The sequence below is a fragment of the Styela clava genome, chromosome 2, assembly GCF_964204865.1.
Source record: "Styela clava chromosome 2, kaStyClav1.hap1.2, whole genome shotgun sequence".
Taxonomy (NCBI): domain Eukaryota; kingdom Metazoa; phylum Chordata; class Ascidiacea; order Stolidobranchia; family Styelidae; genus Styela; species Styela clava.
Genome location: NC_135251.1, coordinates 2,513,770 through 2,527,516, shown reverse-complemented (window position 1 = coordinate 2,527,516; position 13,747 = coordinate 2,513,770). Strand labels below are relative to the sequence as shown.

The 13,747-nt window shown below is 35.8% G+C and overlaps 1 protein-coding gene across 3 annotated transcripts; it reads left to right on the top strand.

Annotated features, from left to right (window-relative positions):
* The first annotated feature begins 2,350 nt into the window (after nucleotides 1-2,350).
* LOC144420018 (carnitine O-palmitoyltransferase 1, liver isoform-like) lies at nucleotides 2,351-12,418 on the top strand. 3 transcript variants are annotated; one of them, XR_013474434.1, is made up of 4 exons: nucleotides 2,351-2,479; nucleotides 2,933-3,005; nucleotides 8,691-9,203; nucleotides 12,330-12,418. XR_013474434.1 is itself a non-coding variant. In XM_078110320.1 (3 exons), the coding sequence occupies exons 1-3, from the start codon at nucleotides 2,381-2,383 to the stop codon at nucleotides 8,696-8,698; spliced, it is 180 nt and encodes a 59-aa protein (XP_077966446.1). In that variant the 5' UTR covers nucleotides 2,351-2,380; the 3' UTR covers nucleotides 8,699-9,600. The 3 variants fall into 3 exon arrangements, 1 of the variants encoding a protein (XP_077966446.1); XM_078110320.1 differs by lacking the exon at nucleotides 12,330-12,418 and having other exon boundaries at nucleotides 8,691-9,600; XR_013474435.1 differs by lacking the exons at nucleotides 2,351-2,479; nucleotides 2,933-3,005; nucleotides 12,330-12,418 and adding an exon at nucleotides 7,284-7,582 and having other exon boundaries at nucleotides 8,691-9,600.
* The last annotated feature ends 1,329 nt before the right edge of the window (nucleotides 12,419-13,747 follow it).

The following is a 13,747-nucleotide window of genomic DNA, read 5'->3' as shown; positions in this document are numbered from 1 at the left end:
CTTGATGTAAAGTGGGCGAACAAAATTAGTTATCTCCATATTGGTACACATACTTCTGGAGCGCCTCAAGTTGTAATGTCATTATCACAGTTTAAGTATGTATATATTCGCAAGAATTCAAATATATCGGTATTTTAATTTCATGTACAAGTATCATCCCCTTGTGCCCATTTCCCTCTCCTAGTCTGCGAATATCCTTTGGCTTCTAATTTTGGACCCTGGCCAATCAACTTCGGGAACCAATGTAATAGATGACATATTTTGAACTATGTCATGATAAAATTATAACATGCGAAACCGAAATTCAGGAATGTTTACAAAACTTTAAACTAGATTTGAATATAAGCACTACATGTTTATACAGCATGCTTTCGAACTGTAATTATTCTCTACAGCAGGCCTGCCTAATGTCTTTTATGGTTGCGGTTCACTTTCACATTAGAAAGTTTTTTGTGGGTTGCAAACTCAAATACCAACCAAGTTTTGATTTACCTTGGAATTTACTTATTACCTAAAATAGTTTATGTACATAAATTTAATCAAATCCTAAAATACTGAGTAGAGCAGGCAAAATATTTGAATATCGTATTGATATTAAAATATTAGAGCTGCAGTTTACTATTCGAATATCTGGTAACACATTACCTGGGCATGTCACTGAATCAAATTCTTGCCTTGCACAATGCACCTATGTATTTGTACACAAAGTCCCATGCCATAACAATTCATGTATTTATTCACCCGTCACATTTCTGAGGTCAAATAAAATAAGGTTGATGATTAAAATAGTTAATATAGTGCATTTCTAGTTCCCGTAAAAGTGTGATTTATACTAAAATAGCAGGACAAAATTTATTTGATTTAGCTTACTTATAAAAGCCGTTATTAAGCTTAGTTTGGAACAGACCTGCGGGCGACTCATATGGTCTTCCGCGGGCGACTTGGTGCCCGCGGGCAACGCGTTGGTGACCCCTGCTGTAAGTGTTGCTTTCCGATTATTTTTTTATGTAATCATTTTTGCACATAGAATTGTGGCCCCCAGAAACTGCTCTGTGGCCTCCAGTTGGGAACTGCTGTGCTATATATTACCATTTTTTGCTTGGTAGCGCTGATTTTATACAGAGTTGAATCAGTATAACAATTAATTTTCCTTTATACAGTGCATCGACGTCATTTAATCAAGTCTAAAGATTGCAAAGCTTTTATCTGACGACAAAGACCTTCACGTGTTTCCATTGCGTAAATTCGGAAAAGGATTGATCAAAACTTTCCAATGTCCCCTGATGCTTTCATCCAATTGTCTCTTCAACCTACACATTTCAGGTAAAGAGAAATTTTTTCAAATTGAAAATATATTCTAAATTAGGGGTGGGAAACATTTTTTGTCGGCGGGCCATATAACCAACTAGAGCTCAATTGATATCACTTTTTGCCGCCGATACAGATATTGATATAAATTATATTGTGAGCCACAAAATGGGCTTTTATGATGTACCTCATGAGTACATGTAGTTTCATTTTGATATTTATTATCATTGCAGTGAGACCTTTATGACGGGCCTTATCACAAACTTCAATAATCTAGCTGGGCTGCATGAAAAATTTAGTTTTTTCATCACACAACAAATTAAAAATTCTCTCATTATAAATATTATTTATTCAACAATTGAAATTTCGAGTTCTTGCATAGTTGTTAACATTTGCTTTGAAGGCTTTTGTATAGCCTTACAGTAATAAAGGCAGCGGACAAAATGGCGAAAGACCACCATGTGTTTTGCAATGTAACTAAAACATTTTTTTGGTTCATACATAGCAATTTTGCGTAACTAAACATATGTTAGACCCTCAAATTTCTAGTCTAGTTATAACAGGGGTGGCCATGGTTTTTAGACCAGGGGCTAATCTAGACTGGCGGTTCATGTAAGTGAGACGTAAAAAGTTACATTTTATGAACAATATTCAGTGTTACAAAAGCAAAAGTGGAGAACAATAAGCCTCGTGCTAAAACTAAATTTAATCGCATACTCAACAAATTCCTAGAGCTATTTTTTAGCTAAAACATCCAAATATAGTTTTAGTTTGGCTGTGGCAGCATTAAGCGGGCCAGATTGAATTACCCAATGGGCTGGATTCGGCCCGTGTGCAGTAGTTTGCCCATGTCAGCTTGAAGACTCTTGAAAACCCACATTTTCCGGCCAGGCGGAGCTGCTAGCTGTTACTGCCTCATCAATTAGAAATTTCCAGTCTAGTTATAATATATTTCATAACTTGACCATAAAAAAGATCAGACCGCTTTCTCATATTTCTTCCCTTTTGAAATAAAAAAAAATCATCTTTATTACAGGTCAAAGGTCATTTCAGTTTGACTTACAAAGCCTCGATGACGAGATTGTTCCGAGAAGGGAGGAGCAAGACTGTTCGTTCATGCATGTCTGAATCCTGCGCTTTCGTTCGCGCCATGGAAGATTCAGAACAAACTGTAAGTTTATTATTTTATTAAATCAAGTTGTGCTCAATGCTCATTAGAGCATGAGTAGACAGGATAATGTAGTTATAGTAAACAGGACTCGATGCAGTCATTTCTTGGCTCAATTGAGATGAAATAGTACGAACTATTTGTGTTGTAATTTAGGTTACCAGAGACTTTCAAGTTATGTAACTGTTAACAAAGCTTTGTTTTTCCACTCTCTTGATTCGACAATGTGCTTTTTCACAACTACACACGAGCGCTCTCGAGTTTCAATTTAGTGTAGAGATGTTTTTTTTTTAGTATCCCAATAACACTCTCTTAAAATTTTTTTTGTTAATAGCTCTGGCATCTTTGCTATTCTGTTTATCCTTCTTATATTTGAACAAGTGTTCCCACTTTTCAAATCTTTCTATAATGTTTAGAATCAGTTTTCTCTATTTCTAATAAATTTCCCATTTTCAGAATGAAGACAGAATTGCTCTTCTGAAGAAAGCTACTGAACGCCATGTATCAGGATATAAGGAGGCAATAACTGGTAGGTCATTGCGGTATTTAGAAACATTTTCTTACCCTCAATTCGAACTCAGTACCTACAAGCCACTGGCTATATGAGGCAGGAGCATTGGGATTTGAAGGTCGACACCCCCCCTTTAATAAAAATAAGAAAGGCATTCTTTTGTATTATACATAGCGATAAAGTAAAGCGGACAAGATCAAATCTAACAAATATTTTCAATTAGCTTCACGCCCCCTGAACAAATTGTTTACACCCCCGTTGTGGGAAGCCCCATCGTTTAGGAACCACTAACATATGCTTGAAACAATCCAAGTCAATGTGAAAATGGGGGGGAATTCCACACGAGGCCCAAATTCTAAATTGAACTCTTTACCTCCCCATAGGTCAAGCCATTGATAATCATTTATTCTGTCTCTACATCTGGGTCAAAATATATCAAGATCGAATCTCCCTTCTTGCAAAGGGTCAGATTATCATTTTATTTATTTATTTTTCAGTTTTATTTCTTGAAATTTATTTTTTCACTTGATTTTTCTTATTGTTTATATATCACTACTCACCTATAATATTGTTTGATTGGAACTTTTTAATACGCTAACCTTATGAGATGTTTTATGTTTTCGCTCTGAACGAACCTACTAAGTTGTCACAGAAGATTTGTAAGGGGCTACATATTTCGAAGGTCTGGGTGTAATTAATTGGGTAGGAAATACTGGGAACTGGGAAGGTTCTGATTCGCTGTTGGCATCAATTACCCCCCCCCTCTAACATTTCAAACACCCCCCTAATTTTGAAGTATGATACCGCACTTTGTTACCTAACTTAAGTATAATTGTATTTGAATATCCAGAAAGTAGAATATTTATCAGTGCAGATGATCTGTCAAATACATAATACGTTTTCATAAGTTACGAATAGTTTAATCGCTAATAGGAAAATATTTACCAACCTTCTAAATTCCCCCCCCCCCCCTCCAAAGTGAAATGCTGAGGTACATACTGGCCGTAGGTTCCCATATCTCCACTATGTGAGAACCTCCTGTTCTAGAAGTTACAGAATCTTTCCAGTTTAGCCGATTCAATTTATTACACCCTGGGTAAGGTGGGGCGACATGATGTTTGAACTCAAACTATCGTCTAGGTCCAAACCATTAAACATTAGAATTAAAGTAAAAGCACAAATAAACTTGGATTTCCAGATCTATTAGTCTTCATTGCTTTTCAAAACACTTGACCCGCTTTCATAATGCCTACCCAAATTTATTGCACCCCTAGGTGAGCAGGTGAGCAGAGTTTTTTATTCAGCCAACATAGTCTCACACCATAAACATTAGCATAAAAGTAAAAAGTAAAAGCATAAGTTGTTTTCACAACATTTCTCACAACGATAATTTTTCTTTTTGGTGTTCCTTATCATGCTGGTGCAAGCTATCGCTGAAACGTAATTTTCTCGCTGTTGCAACTTAGTGTATGTTTAGTTCAAAATTCACGAAAATTTATCCCTAAAAATTTGTCAAATTGGCTGTTATGGATTTAATTTCATCTGGTCACATTGACATTTCAAACCCTGCATTATTTACTCATTCGACCATGACTGCCATTAGATTTCTCAATCATGTGACTCTCTAATCTAGTGGTTCCCAACCTTTCTACCCTGGCGGACCGGTAAAAAATTGAAATGACCGGAACAGAAAAGAAAAACATATATTTGCGTAATATAATGCAATGTCGGGCACTCAATTGCTTCGAGGATAAAAAAGGCACACTTAAAAACATTGCAGTGCTGTGCACCCATTATGCGTAAGAAAGGCACGCTTAAAACATCTCACATAAAAAACATGTAGCCTACATGCCAAATCAGGTACAAACATAATTAACTCTAGTGATAATTTAGCTGCTGTTTGTTTCCAATATAGGGTTGCTCTAGTCATTATCGTTAATCAAATATTCTTCTCATTTTAACCCTGCATTTTCAGTTATCATTCATGCGGCATTCTATTGCATATCTATATTCATCAATTTTTTGTTCAATTTAACCCTACATTTTCGTTCATCAGACCATGATGTTCCAGCCAACATTCCTGATCTCAAATTATTTGTTCATTTTGGCCCTGCATTTTTATTCCTCCGACCATAACTAAGATTAAGTGTTTCACAAATGTTAGTTCATTAGATAAAAAATCATAAATAATATTATTATCATTTCAACCCTGCATTTTTAATCATTTAACTGTGACTGTCTTTATTTGTACCCTTCATTTTTAGTTATTAACGCATGGCTGTCTATTGTCATCATATTCTTCATTATGTCAAAAAAAAAAAATTTTCAAAAAAGTTTTTTTTAAATCGCGAATTACAATCATGATAATAATTATTTATTTGTTTGCCACAGAAATTTGGAAATTTTCTTTGTATCTAACTAAACTAAAAAAAAAATTGTCTTGATTCCGTATATCCAGCAAACATTCAGCCCCTCTGTGAAAGCAGCAACTTGTGAATACGCAAATAGTTCCGCATCAATTTTAGTTCATTTTGATACTGCATTTTTACTTATTAGACCGTGACTCTTCAGTTGAACCCTCAGTAACATATCACCCTGTGACTTTACAAATCCATGCGATCCCCTGAATGAATAGATAGATCCACATCAATCTCGGTTCATTTCAACCCTGTATTATTATTTATTAGACCGCGACTCTTTAGTTGAACACTCTGTGACAAAGCAGTTACAAATCCTTGCGACCCCCGAATGTGCACATAGTATCACAGCAATTTTGCTTCATTTAAACCCTTTTTTTACTTATTGGACCACAACTTTTTTTTTAGTTGAATCTGATGATGAAAAATTAAGTCTTTTTTAATTTTATTTTCATTCCAACCCTGCGTTTTTAGTCATTAAACCATGACCCACATGGCAAGTCATTGGACCTTTTAAATACACCCATAGGTTGTGACTCATCAGCCTTTCAAAAAAACATAGTTCAAAAATTGAAGGAGGGAGGGGGAATCCCATTTTTTGGATGTAGTCATTACACTCATATAACATTTTTTCATATTAAAAAAAAAAAAACCTTTTTCATCTTTGAGTTTCTCTACTCTAAAAAAATAACTATTATCATGCTGTGTGTCTTTCTTTTTACTGTTTTCATTAATCTTCAATCAGTTTCCATGTTTTCTGTCGCAATAACTCCCAACTTAAGTAGGTCTGTCTTGCTGCAATTTAACCAAATTGGCTTATGTCACATCTTAAGGTTTTGTGAAACATTGACTTGGTCTTATTTTGAAGAGAAGGCTTATATTAAAATCATTTTTAAAATTCAGGCTAGGTCTTATTTTCAGTTAAACAACGTTAGTATGGTTCTAACAACCAAAACTAAAATGCACATAAGGGACGACTTGCAATCAAAACTAAAACAGGTGCAGGTACGCCATATTAAGATGGTCCATGATGATGGTAGATGAAAAATTCAATTTCTGAAAAAAGTGACACAAACTGCTTTGGTTTTTCCGCGGTGAATTCTGTAAATTTTGCCCTACTTTTAAATATGTTTGACCTTGATTAATATTCAAGTCTTTTTTGGCTTTTTTCTAAAATTACGCTCAAACTGACTTAACAAATAATAACCAGGGTTGGCTAAAAATGAATACTTGTACTTTGTACATTTTAATATAATATATCCGGATGTGGAATATCGATTGTAATCTGGAGGGGTCATGAGTAAAATAGGAGTATGAGGGTGGACACAAGCAAAAATGGTCTAAACCAGTGGTTCCCAAACCGCAGCCCGCCGGTCAACGATTTAATATGGCCCGCCGAACTCAAGTGAAACAGTTTAACACATTTTTTTTTGGTTCTAGATATCGTCATTATCACAGTTTAAGTCTGTATATATTCTTACTTATACCGGTATCTGAATTATATGTACCGGTACTGGTTTCGACCCCTAGCGAGCGCTCCACTTTCCTGACTCGCAAATATCCTTCTGCTTCTAATTTGGCCTCGTTCAGTCAACTTCGGGAACAACTGGCCTAAACCTGATACCCTATCATTCGAAATATATTCTGAAAAATATCTTCAAATATTCTTTGGGTTGTGCTTCTAACCATTTGTATTAACGCTCACCTTTCGATCTAATTCACTGTTTGTACGAGGTTGCTTTTTAGTTTAGATGTTGTATTATGATGTAACTATGGTTGTGTTGTGACATCACTATAGTGCAACGATTTTCATTTTTAGGATATTTTGATGTCATAACATGGTATTAGTATTCATCTTATGATGTAAGAATCACTCTTAACCACATCACTTTGTTTTATTGTGACATCATATTCTGATTCATGACATCATAATTTGAAATCAGATGCTTGGTGAGGCGTGGAAATTCTTTTCATAACTTGACCATGTCTGTTTAAATGATTTACTTTGTTTCATTGTGACATCATATATTGACTTATGACATCATAATTTGGGGGTAGGTGCTCGGTGAAGCGTGGGAATTGTCAACATCCCAGACTGCGATTAACCAAACTGGTCGTATCGACCATTATAAAGATTTTCACACTGACTTGACACCACAAGGGGGAGGATTTGGTCCGGTGAGTCTAATATGACATCATCAAGCGTGTCATAATACACTGGCTGTGATTGGCTGTTTGTCTAATCATCACTCATGCATGGTATTACTAACACCCTTGTTTGCGTAATTCTATCTCCTGATTTTTAGTTTTTAATCATTTCTAATTCTACAGAACATGCGATTGCAACAATCATTGCCCTCAACGCATTTTTTAAACCTAATTTGCGATTTTTTTACAATTTTTTCTGTTTCAGTCAGGTTCAGTCATCATGGGGGGAGTTAACGGTCAATGGAGGGGGGGGGAGTATTTGTGTGAAAACTTTTTGCGAGGGCATTCGACTTCTATCTCTTTCCCTAAAAATCCTCTGTGTTTGTTAAATCCTCGTATTGCTTATGCAAAAAGTTTTCACATAGAACACATGGTACTCTCGAAGGATGTGAACTAAGATGGCGGACACCGGAATGTAGTATGTGTACCTGGTCAGGGTTAGGCCATATTCTCAGGTACAAATACTAAGGGAGTCACTTAGCTAGTCCCCGAACTCGAAATAGAACTATATAAGGAAAATTGGGATAAAATTATGACCTAACCTTAACCTGGTATACATACTATGTTCCGGTGTCCACCATCTTGGTTCACATACTTCGGGATTACTGAACGCATTACAGGTTGGTTCAAAAGTGGGCCTACTGTTATCGATACCTGTGTTAACGGCCTACTTTTTGGCAAATTTGTATAAATAACATATATAAAACAGTTGTATTCTACCTGGTCTACAAGGGATTATGCAATGCTATATTTTAGATGTTTGTTTTAATTTTAACAATCTTGTATATTTGTAGAAATGGTTTCTAATGGATTAGTACGTGCTCGTCATTGCACTTTTGATTACCATGTGTGAGTACGAGGTTTGAATCCCGTAGGGGTATAATTTTGCAAATTGCATATAGAGCCAGACTTGTGTAAGCTTATTCCGATAGAAACCATTTTTACAATAATAATATTTTCATTGCTCTAATCATTTTCACCTTTTCTCTCTTTATTGAACTTTCTTCCTACTTCCTGATCTTATGACCCTTGAACCTGATATGACCCCTTATCATTCCAACATATAAAGAAACATTAGGTGCTTGAAATAACGTACTTTATGGTTTGGGTAGTTTTGTCTAACATTGTATGACCTTCGACTATAAATTTGACCTCTATAAAATGACTTTCAACCCCAATTCTGACCTCTACTGTGTGAAATGACCTTCAACCTGAAAGTTGACCTCTATAAAATGACATTTAACCCCAAATTATAAAATCACCTTAACCAAAAAATTAACCTCCAACTTACAAAATGACATTCGACCCCAAATTTGACCCCTAATTTGCGAAATGACCTTCACTCCTAAATTTGACCTCTACTTTACAAAATGACCTTCAGCTTGATATTTGACCTCTACAAAATAACCTTTGACCCTAAAGTTCCTTAAATCTGACCTTTCCACTCTTCTGCTACGACCCTGCTTCACCCCAACAGGTTCTTCGTGAGCCGTGGCGTCTTTCGACGTCTCAGACCCCCCACCAACAGGGAATGAAGATAAATCTTGTCGAACACCCCTCATTCTTGTCTGGGGGAGGAGGATTCGGTCCGGTAAGAATGCAATAGCGACATCTAATGGACGTATGGGTCTCACACGCTTGCAGGCTATGTTGTGCTGTTTCTTGCATTGAGTCTTAAATCTGTAACAGCAGAAACTCCATAACACACATCAGTGGCTTCTTGCAATTACTGTACCCCTAAGAATTTTGCTGCAGGCTTTTACCACCAGTGACTAATGAAGCATGACTAGACAGAATGTTCTTATCTTTATATGCATGGAATATTTCTTCAATTATAAGTCATCTTTCCTAGACGAGGAAGCGCACAAAGCACAAACTTTTTAAAAAATATAGGATGTCCATAAAGTCCTAAAATTATTTACAATTGCAGGGAATTTATCGATACCATATATTGTTTTGGCCCTCACATATGTATGAAATGAAGTAAAAATACCTAAACAATTACTAATTAAAAACAACAGGTTAAGATATACTGAGAATTGACTTCATAACAAAATTGAAATTGTAAATGGATTTTATGCACACCTTGTATTTATAATTATAGTCAAGCTTATAATGTCTCGGGCAGCTGTGTCCTCCTCTCTTCAATACCTCAATTACCAAAATTGTTTCAGTTAATTGTGTGTGTGGTGTGTGTTAACAAGTCAAAATTTGAATAACAAATTCTTGATTTGATTGGTTGATACAATACGTTATTATATACAGGGTACCCAATGGGCTGATTAAATAAATTAAATAAAACTAAAACAATGGTTCTCAAACGATGGGGTGCGCCCCACAAGGAAGGCTTAGACAATTATTTGAGGGGGCTTGAAGCTAATTGAAAATAATCTACGTGGATGGAACATAAATAATGAAATTGATGTAAATATCCAAAAAAAGGCATCCAATATCAAATCAAATTTTCTTTTTTAATTAGCTTGACGCTCCATCAAACAATTGTCTACGGCCCCCTTGCAGGTCGCGCCCCATTTGAGAACACACTACGCTAGGTCATGGCCAGTCTATTGAAGGATCTCAACATCGTTAATGTTTTCGGCTGCGGTGATACTTTAGAACAGCGGTTCTCAATGGTGGGGCGTGTAGACAGTGTGACAGTAGTATTTGTTTGATTTGATCTTTCCTGCCTTATGTTGGTATTTACATTCACCAGTCTGGTGCAAACTTGAAAAATTCTAAAAAGGATTTAAAAAGTTTGAGAACCACTGCTTTAGTTATAGTTCTTGAATCCAATTTCCGCCTCCACGATTCTGTATTCTAGTCTTGTTTTTCACTTCATAGTTGCTCAGTATGGCTTCAAAATTGTGTGTTTCAAATTGTGATAATGTTAGTTTGCTTCTAGAATTCAACCGCTCTTTTAGAAGCCGTATTTAGTACTCAATATCTGTGAAATTCCAATTGAAATTTTTCAATACATTCTCCATGTGAGCTTGCTCAATGTAGCGGGGACTTGTCTCTGAGTAAGTTTAGCAGCTAGCACTGAAATGCCAAAGCTTTTGAACAGCACAGAATTATGTTGTGTGCTCACTCAGAAGTAAAGAAGACTCATGACTGAATAATAGATAAGAATTATTTCGATTTTAACTCCTTATCAAACTTGATCATGCATGGTATGTGTTTGTTTTCGTGGAGTGTGAAATCTTCTATGGCCAAGCTTATCAGCAATATAATATGATGCAACTTTATATTTTATTATGTTGACCGATGTTGGCTGTGCAGTCGGGATTAAATGCCAATCTCTGAGCCTTCTAAAAAACGACCACCGATTTCAGATGAACAAAAATGTTTCTTCTTACTCTTGGTTAAAGGAACTCTCTAAACTACAATAAATTTTGTCTACAAAATCTTCTGTGCATCTTAATTCCTCCTTCAATAAACAGTGAAAATAGATCTAAACCAGGGGTGGCCAACCTTTCACATAACATGCGCCACGTTTTAAACATGATGTTTCAGATGCGCCGTAAATCTCTTGTATTCCCACGCCTAATGTCCGCTTCTTGTTGAAATTATATAAATTTATAAAACACACACATATATACACACGTACGTTACGCAATAAAGCTGTTTTTAACAACGAAGAGAAAAAGGTACGATTAAGAAGTAAAGTTAGGCGTAATATTGTGACAACAGGCCAGTATTAATATCTACTCTACTCTACCCTCGATTCTAATTGGCCTTTGCTAATCAGCTGTTTGGCCTAGCGTCGCGTGATTTTCTCCAGGCTTCTTTGAGATTAGTACTTGCGTCACAGCAAGCGATTTTACGCTTCGCTTTTGTTGACAACGGTCATTTGAAGTTTGGATGAAAAAGGTGGTATTTAGGGGTCATTTTCAGCATGTTGTGGGTTGATTTATAATAAATATTTTAGGCTTGGGCAATTCAACTGGTTGTTCAATGGTTATTGGGCGATATTTGGGAAGTCTGGGCAATGGAAAATCCATGTTTCAAGCTGATAAATGACGATTTTCCATTTTTCCAGAAGTTCTGAACTTTTTACTTCAGTAGGGGAAAAATAGTAAATTTTACTAATTTTTGCTAAAAGTCTAGAATGAATATCATAAAGTCCAAAAGCTAACGTCGATAATCGCCTGTTGTTTAATTCCAACAAGCCGTAAGTGGGCGACGTGGAGTAAGGAGAATAGATTTTAGGTACAATCAAAAGTCACTATGTAAATCGCAAAAAAACGGCTTGGCGTGGAGAAACCAAGTGCAATTAACAATTTTGGCATAAAAAGGGTTAAAAATGCAATGCGCCACCTCTAATCATGCAATGCGCCACGTTTGGCGCATGCGCCATAGGTTGGCCACCCCTGATCTAAACTTTCTCTCTGAGCAAGTAGAGAAAAAGTCACTGATTGTAAAGAGCTGTAAACTCTTTTTGAAGGTTGGATTCATTTGAGAATTCATGAAGAATTTATTCGAGAATTCATTTTGTCATTGTTCACTCACTTTATGTGAGCCTCGCTTAGAATATTGTTACTTATGCTCTCAACAAACATACTCAAAGCCGAAATTATTAAAATTTGGTTTCCTCATACAGTTCAAAGTCATATTTCAAATGGCACAGACTTTGGGGTCACAATTGGGTCAAAATTTCCCGACTTCACAGCCTATGTACTGTGACCTGTTACTAAAAATTTCTCCACGTTTTTGTCAGGTCGCTGACGATGGCTACGGTGTCTCCTACATCATCTGCCACGAAAACACCATAATGTTTCACATCTCAAGCAAAGTCTCCTCTCATGAGACAGTAAGTATTCCTTTTATAATATTTCATGTGACCTGCATTTGCAGCTATTGCTATGTGATGGATTTGCATATTTATCCCGGGGAGGGGGAGGTCGATAACACAGCCTGACTCTACGGCAAACCACAGCCTGTCGTCCGGTTACCAGTCCATATTGGGTCTGGGATTAGTTAGCTAGTTGCCCACCTTAACCGGTGGGCCATGTAAGTGTGACTTAAAAGTTACATTTTATGAACAATATTCACAGTGTTGCAAACGCAAAGGTGGAAAACAACAAGCCTCGTGCCAAAACTAAATTTTAACGTAATGTCAACAAATTCCTTTAGTTATTTCAAACTTGAACATAAAAATTTGGTTTTAGTTTGGTTGTGGCAGCATCGGGCGGGCTTATTTTATTAGACTACCGTATTCATTATTTTATCATCATCTTATCTTAACTTTTTTTATCTAGGTTACTCTCTGATTACACTCTTTTGAATGTATTTATATTTCCATGCTATTATCTCCCTATCTATTTATCTTATCAGAACTCATCTCGATTTGCTGATAACATCGAAAAAGCAATGATGAATGTGAAGGACCTCTGCGAATATGCAAAGAAAAAATAATTTAAGAAAAAAACAAGAAAAAATTAGGAATTATTATTATTAGGTTTTAATGCATTGTGTTTTTATTAAAAAGGGGGGGAGCACTGGGGGTAAAAAAGTAGGGGATTTTATTTTAATTTTACTTATACTTTTGTGTGAAAAAGTGTGTTCTATTTTTTCTGTAATATTTACTGATTGTGTTTTTATCTTATTGTAAAACAAATTTGGAAACCAAAAAAAAATTTTTTGAGGGATGGGGGGAATTTTTCAGATAAATTTGAATTTGAGTAAAATTTTATAGAAATCACGATTCAGCATACTTGCATAAATATATTGACAATCTTGAACAAACCGGCAGTGACTAGGTATCACTGTAGGCTCTGAACTTTTTTTCTGACCTTTTTTTGATTTTATTTTGATTTTACTTATACTTTTGTGTGAAAAAGCGTGTTCTATTTTTTCTGTAATATTCATTGATTGTGTTTTTATCTTAGTGTAAAACAAATTTGAAATAAATGAAAAAATTTTTTTTGAAGGATGGGGGAATTTTTCAAACAAATTTAGTTTGAGTAAAATTTTTTATAAATCACGATTCAGCATACTTGCATAAATATTTTGACAATTTTGAACAGACCGGCAGTGGCTAGGTATCACTGTAGGCTCTGAACTTTTCTGAACCCTCACCCTGCCCCCTCTCCCTCCCTTTCTTTTTCGTCGCCTCACTCAGGTGACAGCTGTATA